This window comes from Falco naumanni, chromosome 2 (assembly GCF_017639655.2).
Source record: "Falco naumanni isolate bFalNau1 chromosome 2, bFalNau1.pat, whole genome shotgun sequence".
In the NCBI taxonomy this organism is placed as follows: domain Eukaryota; kingdom Metazoa; phylum Chordata; class Aves; order Falconiformes; family Falconidae; genus Falco; species Falco naumanni.
Genome location: NC_054055.1, coordinates 117422437 through 117440567, shown reverse-complemented (window position 1 = coordinate 117440567; position 18131 = coordinate 117422437). Strand labels below are relative to the sequence as shown.

The 18131-nt window shown below is 37.9% G+C and overlaps 2 protein-coding genes across 6 annotated transcripts in view; one reads left to right on the top strand and one right to left on the bottom strand.

Annotated features, from left to right (window-relative positions):
- Window positions 1–18131, top strand: part of ARL13B (ADP ribosylation factor like GTPase 13B) — a 45437-nt gene that overhangs the window by 9784 nt on the left and 17522 nt on the right. For 4 of the 5 annotated variants that reach the window (XM_040583031.1, XM_040583029.1, XM_040583028.1 and 1 more), the window contains exon 4: window positions 660–909. In XM_040583031.1, coding sequence (XP_040438965.1) covers window positions 660–909 — 250 coding nt within the window. Of the gene's footprint in view, window positions 1–635; window positions 910–18131 lie in introns of all 5 variants that reach the window. The other variant, XM_040583032.1, reaches the window with a different exon arrangement.
- On the bottom strand, window positions 4273–17869 carry STX19 (syntaxin 19). Its single transcript, XM_040583033.1, has 2 exons — window positions 17228–17869; window positions 4273–7276 (listed from the first exon to the last, which is right to left on the bottom strand). The coding sequence occupies exon 2, from the start codon at window positions 7199–7201 to the stop codon at window positions 6323–6325; it is 879 nt and encodes a 292-aa protein (XP_040438967.1). The 5' UTR covers window positions 7202–7276; window positions 17228–17869; the 3' UTR covers window positions 4273–6322.

Genomic DNA, 18131 nt, shown 5'->3' with positions numbered 1-18131 from the left:
ACACAACCCAGAAATTAGAAATAAACAAACAAACAAAGGCCAAAACCTGATCTTGAATAAAGGGAATTGATCTCAGAAGAGTATGATTTTGGTCACTTCATCTCAGCCCTTGGTTTGAACTTTTGAGGCTGTTTTGGCAGCTGTGAGGGATAAAGAATAAATTTGGCAGAGCACAAGCCTTCCCAGGTCATAATGCATTAACAGTTTTGTTTGTTTTCCTTCTCAAACTTGGATTAATACGGTATGAATGCTGTATAACTGTTCAGGTGGGAGCATTGGTGGTGAGGGGGAAAGTAAAAACTACAGTATGCTGAACACCACTGCATTTTAACTGTGGTGTTAAATATTTAAAATTTGCATTTGGGGCTCTTTTTTTTTTTTTGGTTGTTTTTTCTTTCCCCGTGGAGCTTCTATCTACACTAATGTAAAGTAACTGGCTGAGAGACTAGTACATTAAGTTGAAATTACTGGAGGAGAGGGGAAATCTTAATGTAAAATTGGTTAAACATGGTTTAGAAATACGGTGTCACTTAACAGGGAAGGTTTGCTCCATATTTTTAAAATACAAATTTTGCTACACAAATCACAATGTAAAATCTTCTTTAAATAACTAAGGACACTTTTTTTTACTGAAGGCTTTCTTCTTTGAACTCTGACAGAGTCTCCTGAAGATGTGGCTCCAACAGTTGGGTTTTCCAAGATTGACCTTAAACAGGGACGCTTTGAAGTCACCATCTTTGATTTAGGAGGTGGCAAACGAATTAGAAATATCTGGAGAAATTATTATGCTGAGTCCTATGGTGTAATATTTGTTGTGGATTCCAGTGACATTGCAAGAATGGAAGAAACAAAACAAGCCATGACAGAAGTTTTAAACAGCCCTAAGATATCAGGAAAACCCGTATTAGTGTAAGTAATGTTAATAAATGTTCTATTAATTTGAAAATTTGTAAATGTTGACCTTCGATACACCTTCTAAAGAAGTATTTATGTATAGTATAAATGTAAGTATAAAGTACACTAATACTACTGTAACTTTAGCACTAAGTAGTATTACAATTCATTTTACAGTACTTCTGAAGTATTTTTTTATACCAATCTTGGTAACATACTAGTGAACAAAACCTTTTCTTTCCCTCCTGAGTTGTACATGGTGATATATTGAATCCATTAACAGCACCTCATATTAGATCTTACTTAGTCCTTCTCAGAGGTATTTATTTCTATTCTTTCTCTTTAGCATTGGAAAAAATAATAACTTGAGGGGTTTCAACCCTTTAGAATTCTAATATTACTCAAAATGGTATGATAGGTTAAAGGCTTTGCGCAAGTTTGGCATGGCAATATCATGTAAAAATATTGTTACTGTTTAGGCCTACATCAGTTAATTAAATTGTAAATGCTTGACTGTATTCTGCAATACCAGTAATCTCTTCAGCAATAAATGGTTTGTTCACATAGCACATGGTGCTAGCAAGACAGCGCTGTGAGTTGTCATGGGTACATGGACCTCACTTCACAGTGAAGAACAGGATCTATTACTGAAGAGGTTGAGATGCAGTCTTCATTGTGGAGCAAAGTAGAGTGGGATCATCGGCCCACTCTTCCTTTTGCCATCTTTTCTTCCATCCTAATCAATTGTATTATGGCATACCCTAATCCTGCAGGATACCTATGCTTGTGGCAACTCTGCTTTTTGCCAGGGGTAAGAACATACCCTGTTGACAGAAGAAAAGGGGAAGACTACTCTTGCTACTAATCCTCCCAGATAAAGTAATGGATAGTGAGCCTGAGCACTATTCAGGGAGAAGCGGCGGCTCAATGGCCTGGAAAGAGAGTAGGCTGAATTTGCAATGTGGGCATAAGATTGGTACAAAACACCCTGTATTAGAATAATATGGGAACTGAAGAGTTCTGGTATTATTCAGTGTGATGCTTGCTTCAATTTGAATTGGTACTGTGCAGCTTAATATCTGTCATAGCCCATGGGACATATCCCAGTATCATTTTAAGACGATCTTCCTAAAGTGCTGATGGTATTGGCTGTTATTGACTTAGTACAAATTACTTTAAATGTTACATTTGGCTTTTTGGTTTTTTACTGTTCAGTTGTCATAGCACTATCAAAACTGGCCGGCTGCAACAAGGCTTTTACCACCCCGTCCCAGGTTAAGTTCAATAAGTAGTTCCCACGCCTTGCCCCGGCACAGCCACTGATCCCCCACAGGGTTTCAATAGTTCATCTACTCTTTGTGCTGTTTCTTCATCCTCTGCCAGCCAGTCCACCCTGCTTCTTGCCTTTGCTGCATCTGGATTCTCTCTTCATCTGGGCTCCTTTTCCAGCCAGCTCCTCCTCATCCAGGCCTCCTTCTTCTCCCAGGGCCTCTCCTACATCCAGGGCACACTCTCTCACCTCCCTCTGCTTCTTCCCAGTCTCTCTCCATCTGGTCCTCCTCTTCATACAGTCCTTAGAGCTATTTAAGTACTTAGCAGGAACCAGCCACAGCTGCACCTTATCCACATCAGCCAACGCCGCCCCTGAAGCCAGCCCACAGCTGTATATTATCAGTGTTAATTAACCTGCTTTAATTCCTCTATAATTCTTTTACATTTGGTGTTACTGCTAAATTTATGTTTGCTTTGCTCATGTAGGCTTTGTTTAACACTCAAATGCTTAAGTAGTTAATCAGTCTGTTATGTATGGGGAAACTGAGTTGCAGAAGGCAAGAGTTATTGCAGTTCATGGTTCAATTCTTCTGTCAGCATCCTCAACAATTATATAGGTATGCAAGTTTATATTTTATTTTCTTAGAGGGTTTTTTTGACCTTTTATCAGAAAGGAACATGTAATCTTCATATTATGTAGGCAAATACTGGTTTTGTTTGGGGTTATTTTTGTATTTGGGTTTTTTTTGTTGGCTTTATTTTTTTTTTTGTCTTTGACATGAAACACACGCAAGATGTAATACAAGTCTATGTGCTATGGCTGGTATTTTTATACTAGAGACATTGCCAGACAGGTTTTGGTTTTGTTTGGGTGTTTTTGGTTTTTTTTAGTAGAAAGTTACTTTCTACCTGTTATTTTGGTGATGAGGGATTATAGCTTTTACTGTTTCACATTTCCTATTAGAACTCTGTCGGCTCTGGTTTAGTTTGTTTGCTCTTCTGCATAACTGTGTAACTAAAAACATCACTGAGAAGTTACTTTAATGTTTACTGCAAAATTTCTGCTGTTAATCATTTTGAATGCTCAATCAAATTCTTATGTCAATGTAAGATGTAGTTAATACTATCTACTTAGAGTTGATAGCACCTCATATTAAGAAGAAGCTTTCTTTTCTGCAAGTCTTCCTGGGCTTCTCTCAGTTATTCTGCAGTTCGTTATGTATTTTTGTTTCTGCTTTTGCCATTTTCTAACCAACATACAGCTGAAAACTACTTCAGTTATTTACTTGTGTGTGGATAGGCAGCTGTCTTCCTGAGCGTTAGTGAAACTTGATTTTTTTTCCGGTATATAAGGTACAGCTCTTGTTTAACAAGACCGTATTTACTTAAGAGAAATGTATCTGTTGTGTGCAGAGGAAGGGCTAGCCTAGGAACACGTTTCTCTCTCAGATGAGGATGCTTGTGTGAACACTCCTGCATGGGGGATGCTGTGTAAACCAGTGGTGCTTGCTGTAATTTGGTTTTCTCTGTTTGTGAACGCTGGCTGCAATTCCTTCACAGAATTACCATAATGCTTTTCTTCTTAAGGGCCTAGGAGGGAAGGAAAGGGCTATCTGTTATGTACTGTTGTTTTTTCTAAAAGTAAAAACAGGAAAAGAAGATGGTGTGGTGTGTAGTGCATATTTCTGTGTGAATTACATACATTTATATACATAGGTACATACATATATATATGAAAGAGCATGTTGGCCATAGCAACTTTTTTCTCTGTGTGGCTTATTGGCTAATTTGTACTTTGCCCTTGGGACATGAAGGTAGCTTCCATATATGTAAGGGAGATCATTTAATGTAACTGTATCAGTGGTGTCATTATCTATTTTTACTTTTTGTTGCTAATGTGTAAATAATATTTTTCACTTTATGGTTCAGACCTCTGGTTGTACTATGATAGCAGTCAATTTCAGTTGCACTTTTAAGCTGAGATGGAAGAAATCCAACAATTCATAATATGTCGCAATGTAAAAATAATTCAGTAGTGCCTTTTGTTAGTAGATTGATCCCCCCCCCCCCCGATGCAATTAGAGATATCTAGCTCTCTAGCTCACTTTGCACTTGCAGAATTGCAGTGCATTTTGCTCTAACTTCTCTGACTGTATCCAGATATCGTGGTGTTGATTGTGTCTTTGCACAGCAAACGGAGTTCAGACATACATTCCTGATGTGGGGTTTGGTTTTGGAGTTTTGGTTTGGTTTGGTTTTTTTCTTTTTGGAAGTAACTTTTTGCTCAAGTTGCATTGTTATTTTCTGTTTCGTATCAAGTCTCAGTTGCATTGTTGTTTTCTGTTAAATTGCATTAGAACACTGTTTCTCATTAAGTTCCAAAAGGGAACAGGGCAGAAACCAACCATTGGGACTATGGAGAACAAAAGCACTTACATCTGCTTGCTTTTCTTCATTGCAGTAGTAACTGCTGCTGCAAAATAAAGCAGTGATATACTTCCTGTCTTGCTAATTCAGTTCGTTCCTAGAGAACATCTAAGGGATCTTCAGGGACCGGTTGAGTCAATGTCTAGCTGCTCTGGTTTAGGTGCTCAGGGGTGATACTCGTATTTCCTATCTGAGGCATCTGTTTTGCATACCTACATGAAGATCCTAGGCTTCTACAACTGGCAGAATTTCATAGAGCCATTTAGAGTTCTGGATACTCTCAACTAGTCCTTCTGGTCATTCCTGTAGTAGTATAAATAAATGCATGTCCTATACCATGCCTGGTTCTGGACTTGGCACTACAAGAAAACTGTGAAGACAAATGTTGATTATACTATAGGGAGTCTGTGCTGCTTGGGTATTGCAGCGTGTCACATATGAGGAGAGTCAGCTGCATTTGTTCGGACTTTAAATGAAGAAACTAAGGGAGAGGTCTTCCTGCTGCTTACTAGTAAGGTGTGAAGATAACAGAACAATGTTCTTGGAGATGTGCTGATGGGATGAGAAGTGGTGGAGAGGAGCTGCAACTAGGGAAATTCCTGTCTTGATTTGAGGAAGAGGTTGATCGGTCTGGATGTTCCCAAAAAATTTCTTTCAACCTAAATAATTCTCTGTTTCTAGATCATGTTTATTTTAATTAGGATGGCATTCTATTGCTTTATTATACTTAATTTTTGTACTAGCAAAAGTGAAATTGCAGAGGCAACTGCAAATTTAGCTAGGCTAGGCAGCAGTAAGAATGTGTCTTATCACTGTGTAATGAAGTATCATATTCCCCTCTCCTTACCTGATAGGGGTCCACTCTGTGTAGTTGAATAATGTAAATATCTCTGTCAGTTTATTAACGCTTGGCTTCTTGGCAGGCTGCTACCAAATGTCCCTGCAGGTTTGGTAATGTGGGCTTCTGCTGCTAGTGATCTTTAATGTGTTCGGAAAATATCAACTGAACACCTACCTGTAAGCAATACAGTATGGTGTCATTAAAATAAATAACCCAATGCCTGTTTTGCATTCTGTAAGGCAGTGCGTGCTGTCCTGCTATAACATGAGCATTATTTCATGGTGTTAAGTAGTTAAGTAAGCCTGTTAGTAACTTTTCCTACAGAGGTAGTATTGAAACACTCTTGATAACTGGTTTCTGACTTCTTGTTTGGTTTAGGCGTCATGTTCTGGATTGTTATTAATGCTGTCTGCTTTATGTGTAGATTTCTTTTTGGTAGATTTTCAAGTTCCTAGAAAAAAATCCTTAGAGTTTGAACCAAGTAAATATGAGTACTAAAAATCCAAAAGGCAATTAAAAATGCTAATTATTATTTTGTGAAAGTTAACTAAATCATTCTTATGAATCCGTCTTTGAGATTAACAATATTTTCAGTGCTTTCCAAAAGCACAGGTAGTTTTTTGCCACATTGTTTTAGTTTGACTGGAAGAACAAAGTGTCACTTGTGTCCTTTGGTCCTTTCCCCTAGTTCATGTGTTCCTGTGAAAACCACAAAATTCTTTGCATTCTTCTAACTCTGTTTGGAAAAACAGATGCAGTTTTTCCTGAGAGCTCTGTGGAAGGAGAAATGGGAGGAAAAGTAAAGCAGTCGAGGGGTCCTGAGACTGTTTTACGAGGTCAGCTTGCTAAATAGGAACCATTGGTATTTCAAACAGTTTATTTCTTTTGTCATTTGCAGCATGGACAACACCAGCAGCATATTGCTTTGCAAGGGTTTCTTTTTCGATACTTGACTGCAAGCCCAAATTTTTCTTTAGATACTTGAGTGTATTCTTGAGTGTTGTTCATACTGATTTCAATGTTGTTGATCATCTCCCCTTGTTCCTCCACCAGAACTGATATCTGGATAAAAAGTTCCTTTATGTCTTTGATCTGGTTCTCCAGATTCACTAGTTCTTTATGTCTCTGTTCAATCTCTGAAAGCTGAGCTTTGGTAATTTTTACTTCAGTGAGTAGATTTTCATTGAAAATCTCCCATTTTCCTTGTTGGAGCATGTCATTGACTTCGTCCTCAGATACCTCTTTACCAGCTACTTCAAGCTGACGGACAATAAATTTTCTGCATTTCTCTTGCTTAGCAGTTATGGCATCGTTGTATGACAGCATAGCATTTACGTAACGCTGGGATAAGAAAGCATGCTGGGAAGCCAGAATTCTTACTGCGGCACGTGATGGCCCATGTTCATTTTCAGCTTTTTTCACTGTTTTTGAAAGTTCATCCAAACATTTTCGTATGTGCTCTGCTTGAATTTTTATTTCTCTTGCTATGTTAGATTCCTTTTTAAGAACACTGAATCTTCTCATTGAAGATAGTAGGCTTTTTTGTTGTTGACTGAATTTATGAACTTCCTCCACCAAATTGTTAATGTCATTCTGAAGCTTCTGGATTTCGTGCAAGTGCCTTTCAGTTATGGGCTCTTTTTCATAAATAATGGCCTGCTGTTCAAACTCCTCCAGCTCTTCTTCTTGTACAGTTGCACCGTTGTTTTCTCCAGCTATCTGTAGTTCCTTAGCTCGCAGTTTAAGCTCTTGGAGGCGGTCTCTCATGGTTTTAGGGTTCAGGTTTTTTTCCCCTCTTGCCAACACAGGGAGTTAACGCTGATATCTTTTTTTCTTGTTTGACTGTAATCAAAGTGTGACAACAATGTTAGCATTTATATATAGACATGGAAAATAGTTCCTGAATTTAGAGCTACAAAAGTAAAGTAGCAGTGAATTGGAAGTGGTAGGTATTCTGGACAAACGTACAGGGTAGGTGGTGTCAGTGCACTCCACCATTTAATTCTGTTTACATAAGCTAAGGTTTTTAATTTGTCTTCAGGTGGATACGGTTAACAGTCATCCCTCAGCTTCTTCACTGCAGTGGTTTTTCCCACACACAGTGATTTGCAGCCCAAGCCCATTTTTGTTGTGGGTGGTGTAAGGCCCAGAACTTGCCGGGAGGAACGACAATGAAGAATATGGCATGTGGAGAGGACTTTTATTTTGGGGAGGAAACTAGGAGTAACTCAAATTATTATTTAATTGTAATACATTATTTGAGGAAAACTAATAAACTTTTAAATCTCTCTTTTTAAAAAAAAATAGAAGTGAATCTGCTGCTCCATTTTTGGATGCTCAGTAGGAAGTACACGCTTCAGCTTTTGAGGTTATGAGATAGACTATCGAATGGATCAGAGTTCCGGCGTAAATAAGCTGCTTTAGGCTTTGGTTTAGCCACACCAAAAAGCCTTTCTCCATTTTCCTTGCTTTCTTCTGCCTGGGGAGTTAAACTGGTAGTAAGTGAAGCACTTAACTCTACAGCAAAACAGAACAGAACTCTTAGTAATTTAAGAACTCGAATAATTTAGCATGAAAATGCTATTTCTTTTAATGGCTGAGCTTCATAGAGGTGGATCCATATCACTAATGTTGCAGCATGAAGATTTTCTAATCCCTTTTTAGATTACTGTCATCTATTCTTATGTTGTCATTTGCAGTCTTCATAACATTTATGCAAATGGACTTTGTGCACCATAGGGAGATACAATTTAGTACTGTTTCTTGTTTAATAGAAGGTGGATTTAGTTCTGTTTTCTACCCTAGGTGTTGTGCATGCTTTACTGGAGACATAATTAATAGAAAGTTTCTATTGTGTATGTTTTAGAAAATGTCAAAGGTCAACTATTTTTAATTATAGGGAAGAAAGTATTTTTCTCAAAACCTTTATGAATGTTTTCCTTGGACTATGAGCAAGAATGGAAAAATTCAGTAAAAAGGACTAGAAGATTATGGGATTTTTACTTGGGGTCTTCTGGTTAAATCAAATGTGTGTCTTTCAAAGGCCTGTTCAAGCGTAAAGGTGAAACAGTACAGTAGAATCTTTTGGCTGTTTTCAGAGATTTCAGGGCAGTCTTCTGAAATAGTAGTGTTTTATAGGTGCATTTCTTCTTAAACCCCAATTCTAACGTTGTTTTGGTTGTTTGTAAGTAAGCAAATGCACTATTTCTGTGTAGTGTCCAGAAGGATACTTTTGTAGTAACTGCAAAGGTCTACTCCAGTAACCTGTCTGTACGCAAATGATTTTGTAACATTTGAACAGCTGCAAATGTTACTGCTGTGGTATCTCTGCTCCCTTATGGGTATTTAAAGACCCTAAATAGATTTTTGTGTTGCATAAGTCACGGAGTCTAACAGTATGAATGTGTCCTCCACAGACTTAAATCTTGCTGTCTGCAGGCGGATTAGCTGAAAAAACAAAACTTGAAATGCTACAGAAATCAATCGTGAGAAAGAATGTTGATATTCTGCACAAGTGTGGATTACTCTTGCTGCTTTTTTTTTTAATTTATTTTCCCTTTAATGCCTTAATATCTGAATGTGTTTGTTGATCTGCATCAAGAGAATCCAAAAAGCCTTAGCAGTCATTAGAAGTCACAGGACCGTAGTGACACTTGTGAACCAGCAAGCTTGCAAGTAATTAATTGGAAAACATTACTTTGGGGTGGGGAAAATGCAACATGTATTAACATTGTTACAATAATTCCTCTTCATTGCCTAACTTGCTACGTATCTGCCCACAGCAGAAGTCAGGCAATTTCATCAAGGTAACATTCTTTAGGAATGTTTCAGAGCAGCTTGGCACCACCCAGACTGCCACGGGGAAAGTTCATTCTGGGGCATGTGAAAGGAACCAGGAGTGCTGAACAAGGCTTCAGAGAAGTGACCTGAAAATCTGTTTTAGTATAGCCAAACACATCTGTTGACCCATGTTAATTTTGCACGGCTTGACAAGCCTGTGATTAAAAGCAAGTTCTAAGGGCACCATTAATGCTTATGATGTGAGGTGGCGAGACTTTCTTGTATCTAAGAGAATGCAAGTAATTACTGAAAACCTCTTAAAACATGCATGCAGTCATCCAGTTACTGCTTCAGAACACAGTACAATTTCTCAAAAAGGCAGTTACCAATTTTTCATGTGATTAATCTTCTGTGGCTTGAAAGTAAGTTAAACACAGGAGCACAAGAACTATACTGGGATTCATCTTCAATTTGTGTATCCATTAATGATTGACATATACTTTTCAATGTTTTGGGTGCAGTGGTCTTGAAATAGCTGTATTCCTTGGGGCAAGCAACAGATTTGCAAATCTATAAATACTCCCAAACATCAAACTTGCAAAGATGTAAGCACAAAATACTTGAGATTGGTGTTAATAGATTTTTTTTTTCCTTGTTTAAACATCAGTCTCACTAAAGAGTGGAATGTAAGCAACTGAACCCTAGGTTTGTATCTTATGTCCTATCGGGCATGCCTTCAAAACCTGCCACTGAACACGCATGAATAAATGTCGTTGATTATACTGGCAACTGAAATGCATGCTGGTTTCAAATAAATAAGGATGTGTTTGTGGCAAAGATAACCTTGCAAATTGTTGGCTTGACTTATTGAGTGTTCTACAATAAGCTTTGTTCATATACCGAGTCCTTGTTTTCCTACGTATTTGTGTATATGTATAGGGGCACATCCTGTTGTTCTTCTGACTGAGATGAAAGATTTATTTCTTTGAAGTTTTTGTCAAAAGAGGGAGAATATGCCTGTTCTTTCAGAGTTCAGTAAAGAAAACACGTGGCCTGAAAGCAATCCAATGACTTAGGGTATCCCTTGTATTCAAAATAAGATTTTAAAAGACTGTCTTTCTGAAGTGATAAAGTAGCACAGCCTAGCACATCCTCATCAGACTTTTTCTTCATCAAAGGCCTGAAAATTTGGGTTAAAACAGCTAAGAGACTGACTGCAGTAAAGGCAAACCAAACTGGTAGATGGGGAAAGTGTTAGCTTGTTAAACTGTAGCTTCAAATTATCGACTGTGGTTAGAAATGGCCCTATAATGCTCTTACACATATAAAGCTGAAGAGCATTGATGAGGTTTGCCCCTGTTCCTGGCCTTTCCTTGGTCATAACGGCCGCTGTGTTGCCTTTTGTCTGCACCGTTACCAATGCTGAACCATGTGCTTGGAGCCAGAATCACACACTGCGAGCCAGTCTTTAATAAAAGATAATCTGTAGAAATGGAGTTGCTCTAATAGTATAGTTGCAATAACTTCGTCAAGCCGATATGGCACTGTGCCTTCTGTGTTCATTGCTTAGGAGCAATGTAAGATGGAAAATACAGCCAAGGAACAGACAGGGCTACAGGGTGGATTTGGGAAGGTGACGGGAAAGGAAAAGAAGAAAAACCAGGCTCAGTTTGGCCCAGTGTCTAAGTTGTACTTGAGTCCAAGGAGTACTTATATGCTTTCTTACATGTATTTGGGGAGAAAAGTAGGATTGTGCATGCGGCATTTCAGTTTGGTCACTCTGGCATACCTTATTTTTTAGAAAGGCTTCCCTCCCTGCCCCTCGCGGTGTTTTTATCATGAAGATCTGCTGGTGGTTAAGTTTGAATTTGTTCCTCTGGTGGGCATCTTTATCTATGGTTGTATATAGTTGACAGGTTCAGAAATACAGTTTTGCACACATCCTTGTCAAATACATTTTAAGGGTATTGCAGGAGTCTTTGCCTTCTGATAACTTTACTGTGTTGCTCATCAGGGTTATGAATCTCTCCAGTCAAATTGATGACATATGTTGTTGGGAAGGTCTTCATAATGCCAGTTACCTCAGTACACTGATGAGGGACATAATAGGTCCTGATAACTGGACCACCGTTATTAATAATCTGTCATGATGTTAAAATATGTCCTAAACACAAATAATGAATTTGATGAAAATGAAAAAGAATATATATTCTCTATTTTTTAAGGAGAGGGGAGGCAAGTTGAAAGGTTCTTTTCCTTAATTGCAAAGCAGACATAAAATATTCTTTCACCTATCTAACGTGTCAGTAGACCCAGTGAACAGGGAGCCTACATCCAAAAATGAGGTTTGGGCTGCATTAAGTGAAAAGGCTTAAATGGATATGTGAAGTAGCTAAGCTGATCATATGGAATTCTTTTTACTGGTTGTAATTAGATTTAATGGCTTCTTTTTTGGCTTTGATGAATATTTTATTTCCCCATCCACACCCGACTTACCAAGAACTGCTGTTTATTTTAATTTCATCGTTTTGGTCACTATTTCTTGGTTATTCAGCACCTTCATTAAACTGCCTGATGCAAAAGGCTCTGTTTGTATTTCACCTTTGATGCAATTTGCATGCCTCCTTACGTTCATTTTAACATACTGCGCTCCAACAGGAGGAGAGGATTTACAGGCAAACAAGGGTCAGAATTCTCTCTTAGAGAGCTCTTTGAGATGTGTAATCTCTGTTCTGCATCATACTGCTTTTTTACCTCTACAGAAATAGCTACCATTTTTTTTTTTCTTTTTTTTTTTTTTAATGATTGTGACAAAAGTAAGGGTCAGTTTGTTTTCCTGTTCCTTATTATAAGTCAATTAAGGGCACTGGGTAGAGGGTGCTTTGGGGCAACATGTCCCAAAAGAATTTCACATTACAAGTAATCTTACGCATTTTTTAATTATTTTCTTTTAAAATCCATATCCAGGCTGCAGTGAAGTTACATTACAGCTCTTTTATATGGTGCCAGCAAACCCGTATAACTGTTCTTTTTGAGCACAATGCCTTCGAGTAATGTTGGGAATCATACTTTGGTCTGGAACTTGATTACTACTTTGAGTGTCTTAACTTTAAGAACAAAAAAGTACTGAGACACATATACCATTTAAATGTCTACAGTTTAAGATATTTAGAGTAGTGTGTGAGGAAAACTAGGGGCCTGGGTTGAAATTCTAGTTTGCTCCAGAGACTGTGCTCTCTTGTATATTCTCACAAGAAAAGAAGGAACTTGTTTGATGGTTTTGGAATCTTGCCCTGTTACCCCAAGATATAACTTAAGTAACTAAAGCGAGCAATCTTATTACAGGTTACATTTATTTCTCTTTTATTTTGTTTAAGAAATTTCCTTTAATTTAAATGCCTTGTCATGAACGTGCTTAAACCAAGGATTATCATGCAGCAAGGTGGTTGGATGAAAACATCCTCTTAAAGCATCTCTGTTTTAAGATGATAAGTCATTGGGAAAACATATTTAAAAATAGTCTAAGTTCAAGTTTCTGTTTGTGGGAAGTGTGGGAGTGGTTCATGAGGAAAATATCAAAGGCAGAGAGCTTGTCCTGGTTATGAGCCTAAAAAGAGCTGCCATTATATGTAGAAGGTAGCTAAACTGTATCAGATTATATATGATATGGTAGTGCAAAATCAGTAACCTTTCCTGCACGGGGGACTTAAGTGCTAATGGGTATCTCATTCTTAATATTAAAAAATACTAACATGCAAAGGTCATTTGTATTTGTCAGCTGCTGGGAAATAACCTACAGCACATTGCTTCTGGTGTTGCCTGCTACGTAACATTGAGGAAATAAAATCTGGTTGCTTGTCCCCACAACGATATTACCCACCATAACTGCCATAAGGCTACCCAGTGAAACCAAAATGACCAGTACGCAGGAGCGTAGTGGTGCTGCATTTGCAGCAAGGTAGCCTGGGGGATCGGGATCTCTGATGGGTGTGAAATAGATCATGGGAGGTAGGGAAATATTGATATTGAGTAAAAACATGAGATTCAAATAGAATCAAACAGGTCTGAGTTTTCCAGGAGTTCATAAGATGGGTAAGAATGAGTCCAAAGTTGTGGGAAAAGTGTAAGCGGATCACACTGTTGGAGTGAGCCCTTCAAGGGAGATGGAGAGGGGAGAATAGACCTTAGTTACCTAAAGTAGTTCAGGTGTTCTTGGCCATTTGGCCAGAAGCCTGTAGCACAGTCATGTTGTGTGGGAATCACCTGTATTACAAGCTTTTATACTTTCAGAATCTCTACAACTGTCAGTACTTCTCTAATTAGAAAAATGTGGGGGGGTTTGTGCTCTTTTATGAAGTATTTGGTTCAAAGATGCACAGTGAACCACTGGCAAATCTGAGATAGTTCCACAGAGTTTTGGAACCATTGTTACGAATGTGTGGCTGCAGTTGTGGAAGACTTGAGGAGAAGCATCCACCACCATTTCCATGTCTCCAGACAAGTCTCATGTTCCCTGCTGATACTGTGGGTAATGGAAGGTGGCGAGTTCGTGCTTTTGTGCTGATGTAAGTCACAGTTACGGTGACGCATGCTGCACCTACAAGTCCTGACTGACAAAACAATGATCTCACTCTGCCGATCAGTTAGGCTGTGGATTATTCTCTGTATTTGGTAAGGGAATGGTGTATCCCTTAATTAAAAGCAAAACTAAAGAACTTCCTTAATGTTTTGATGTTTACCATCAGTAGTATTTTTTAAGAGACTTCAGAAATGAGCAGCAGAGAGAAGTAAATGTAAATACCTGGGTTTATTTGTTTATTTCCAGCAAGAATACTACTAGAAGTCAGCACTTGCACTTAATTAGCTATTGCAAATATGATGGCCACCTGTAGGTCACAGAAAGAAAATCATAATATCCTCTGCCAAAAGATCACATAATTAAGGTCCAGATATTGGTATATTTTAAAGCAGTATTTGAAAATAAATAAGGAGCAAGAGAAAGGTCTGCAACAGGATAGAGGACAAGTGAAATTCTTTTGATTTAATAGGATATATAGTTTGAGTTCCTGATTAACAAGTTATTGCTATAAATCAGTTTCAAGATTTTTGTCTTCCTGGCAGTAGAATTGCATTCTCAAAATTTCTGTTATGCAACATCCCACCTACTTCACATTCCCATTTCATCTCTGTCAGACCATATAGCTACATATCACAGCCTTGGAACTCACCTGTAGTAAATCAAAGGATTTTCAGGGAACTTTTTTAAAAAAATACAGGCAACTTAGACTAAATAACTTCAATGTTTGCCTAGGTATTGATATATCAACATGAAATAGAGTGTAAGAAAATAATTAATAGTTAACCATTTTTTAAAAATCTACAAAAATGTATGGCAATATCATTTATTGTCATTGGGTTTGGGATTACGCATCTGGAAGTTGAACATAATATTCCTGATGTGAGCTCAGACATCTCTTTGGATGCAGCCTATTTGATCAATAGGTATGATTAAACTGAGAGCAGAGCAGTGTGTCAGAGGACCATGTTTTCGGTAAATAGGAATATGATTCAGACCTGAGGTGAGAATGAGGCCACTTAACCAAAATGAAACAAATTGTAATGGTTGACATTCTTGTGACTGCTTCAAAAGGTAATATGAGAGTGAAGTTGCTCTAGAGTCGCCTGGAGGTATTATAAACGGGATGAGTTTAGAATCTTACTTCTAAGTATTCTCGTATTTAAATGTGACCTGGAGGAAATGTTTAGAGAAAAGGCTGAATTAGAAAAATGTCTCTTCTTTCTCCCTGCAACTGCATGAAAGCAGTTAATTATTTTTTTTATTTTTTACAGGTCAGCCTTAATTGATGTTTGCAGGCAGATAATTTTTTAGCAATTTATTAACCAGTTTTTCAGTACGGTTTACCCTAATATTCAAATTATTGTTTTGCATAAGAGTTGAAGGCATGAAAAGTAAACTAGAGAAATGAAATAAGACAGATTACCTGAGAAAGAGCCTAGTGTTAATCAGTAAAAAGCTACTGATGGGTTTATAATTGTTGTCAACAATCCAGAAGGCACAAGGGCTTAAGAGTGCTAAAGAATGTAGTTTAATAACTGTTAACACCCACCATTTGAATTGTTTCAGTGTACTTAAAAGCTTTTAAAAGCAATCCACAAAAACTCTGGGGAAAGAGAGGGCTCAGAGTTTAATTTTAGAGTGCTTAATTCCATTGGAGGCTGGAAACTGTTGGCTAGTTCTCCTATCTGCTTGTTCGATAAAAATATAAAGAATTTTGTTTTCTGTGACTTCCTCGAAAAGCTAAGGCACTGCCAGTAACTGAAGAGGAAAGAAAAAAAAAACAGTCTGACAAACTGGCATCTTTCTGCCTGTTTGTGGGTCAGGAGTTTGACTTTCATGGATGTTAACAGAAGCAAAACGTAAAAAGACTTAACAAAACCTTTTCTTGCTGTATCTGCTGAGGCCTCACTTCTCTAGGATAAAATATCCTACTGATTGCTGTCCACAGGGTTGCCCAACAAACAAGTTAACAGATGAGAGGTGACATTTCTAAAGGAAAAATGTAGAACAGCATTTTTAAATAGAAGATTGACCATGGACTGAAGAATATGGCATTGTTCTTTCCCTTGGGTAGACTGCTGTGAAGTTCAAAGGTGTTCTCTTTTTCTTTTCTTTTTTTTTTTTTTTATTTTCCCAGGAATGCTAATTTAGTCCCTCAAAGCTATGCTTCTTGAAGTAGCCTTAAAGACTAATTTTCTTGATCTAAGTCATTCTCGTAGACATCTTTTTCTAAAGTTGCTTTTTAATCATGTTGATAGTTCTGGTACTGTAATATTTTGACCTCAGGGATGCTTTGCTCTTTGTTAATTTTGATGGCCACCATAGAGGTTTGACCCAAAATTTTAGGTTTCTTGTTAACTGATATAATTTACCCCCAAAAGCAGCATCACTGAGCCACTTTTAGGGATTACCACCCCCCGCAGTGTGTACTCTATACGGTATTTTGTTTTCGGTGTTTTTACTGTATAAGAATCCCACAGAAGTGAAGAGAAATGTGTTAGTTTGGAAGTAACAAGGTTTAAAAAATCCCCCGTGTCTACAAAACAAGAAAACACACATATGGGTGTGCACATACCCTCTTCCCAAATAAACCCTTTCTGTAACACTTCTTGTTTTTTTGATATACAAATGTGTCCAGTTCATACTGGATTTTTTTTTCCCACTAAATCTTTTGGATTGTAAAGTAAACTTTAATACTGGTCTTTTTTTTTTTTTCTTTTTTCCTCTTTGCTCAGTAATTTACATTTTAGAAACAAGTCAAGGAACACACATAGTTTGTGTTAAGACTCTGTTTTTCTCTGGCATGTCTTCTGTCATTGAACTGTAGATGTCAGTTGTGCCAATATATACATACACTCCCTTTCCACATTGTTTCCCATGACTCTTAAAGTTCAAAAGCTTTCTAGTTGCTTAAAAAATCCTACCTGATATAAAAACAGTTGGTGTCTAGCTTTATTTCTTGTGTAAAGTAAGTTTGTTCACTAAGAATGTTCCAAACGTACTTTATATGAAATTGAAATAAGTCAGGCGTGATTTTACATACAAAAGTTTCTTACTTAGCAAACTTAATGTGATAAACCAACAGACACTCTCCTGTGCTTTCAAGTATGTGGGTTTTTTTTTATTATATACATACTACAGTTTTGTACTGACTTGGAAAATTAAAATCAAGTTCTATCCTTTAAGATAACTCCGATGTATTCCTTGAGGAAGGAAGTTTTATGCATAAACTTGCCTCAAAACCTAGCATTCCTGTGCATGAGCAGCAGAGCTGTGAGACTATATTCACCAAGAGAAATACACAATTCTTCGCAGGATAGACATCCATTGTTTGCATGTCTTGACACCTGAGCACATTCCCATTTTAAACCACACTACAGCCTTTTTCTGATATTTGCAACTTAGCAAGCATTAAGTAAAAGAAGAGTCTTTACCTTTTATTCCTGTGCTGGTGGCTTTCCGTTTTATCTTTTACAGAGGAACTCCTGAGGTTTCAGCTTCAGTATAATCCGGAAAACATTGTTTCTAATATTTGCCTAAGTAATATGCCTTGAGTGACATTCCATGAAGTTTTTTCTGCATGCCTTCCACTTCTAAGTCTTATACAGTTGTCCAAGGGTTCATCATCGGGAGCAGCGGTGTGAGAGAGGAGCTGACTTCTGCAACTGCAGTAGACAGGCAAATTGATTACTTTCTGCTTGGGGAATCTGGTTCTGCCTGTTTGAAACCCAGCCTTGCTGAGAGGCGGATCACTGCTGGAGCTGCCCAGTAGCAGGAAGTGTCTGGGAGCAGCTCCCTAGATAGGGGCCAGTTTACAGCTGGAAGTGGAGCACTGCCTACGGATGAAGCCCAAATGTAAGTGCAGGGATTGCTCGCTTCCCTTTTAAGGCACGAAGGGAAAAAGAAGCAAGGGTAGGTCATGGATGTATGAATGCATTTACCTGAAAAAAAAAGCCAAAAACAAAACCAAACAACACAAAACCCCAGCAAATAACAAAGTAATACACTTTGTCAGAGTATCTTAAAAATATTTTAACTCCATTTGTAAGTTTGACCTCAAGGCTGAAGTGGGCAGGGTGTCGAGCAGGAGATATATGACCTGTGCAAAACCACTTCAGTTCGTGAGGAGCATAAGGTGGAGATAGCTATTTGGATATTCTGCTTTTTCAGACACAGCACCTCAGCTGTATTTTTTGAATACAGTCAATGTTGCAACAGGAGTGCTGTGAAGAAAATGGAAGCTAATGGACAAAAAAGCAAATCTTAGACCTTTCAAGGTATTGGAAGTTAAAAATCAGCAGCTACTGCAAGTTACAGGGCGTTAGTGTCACACTCACG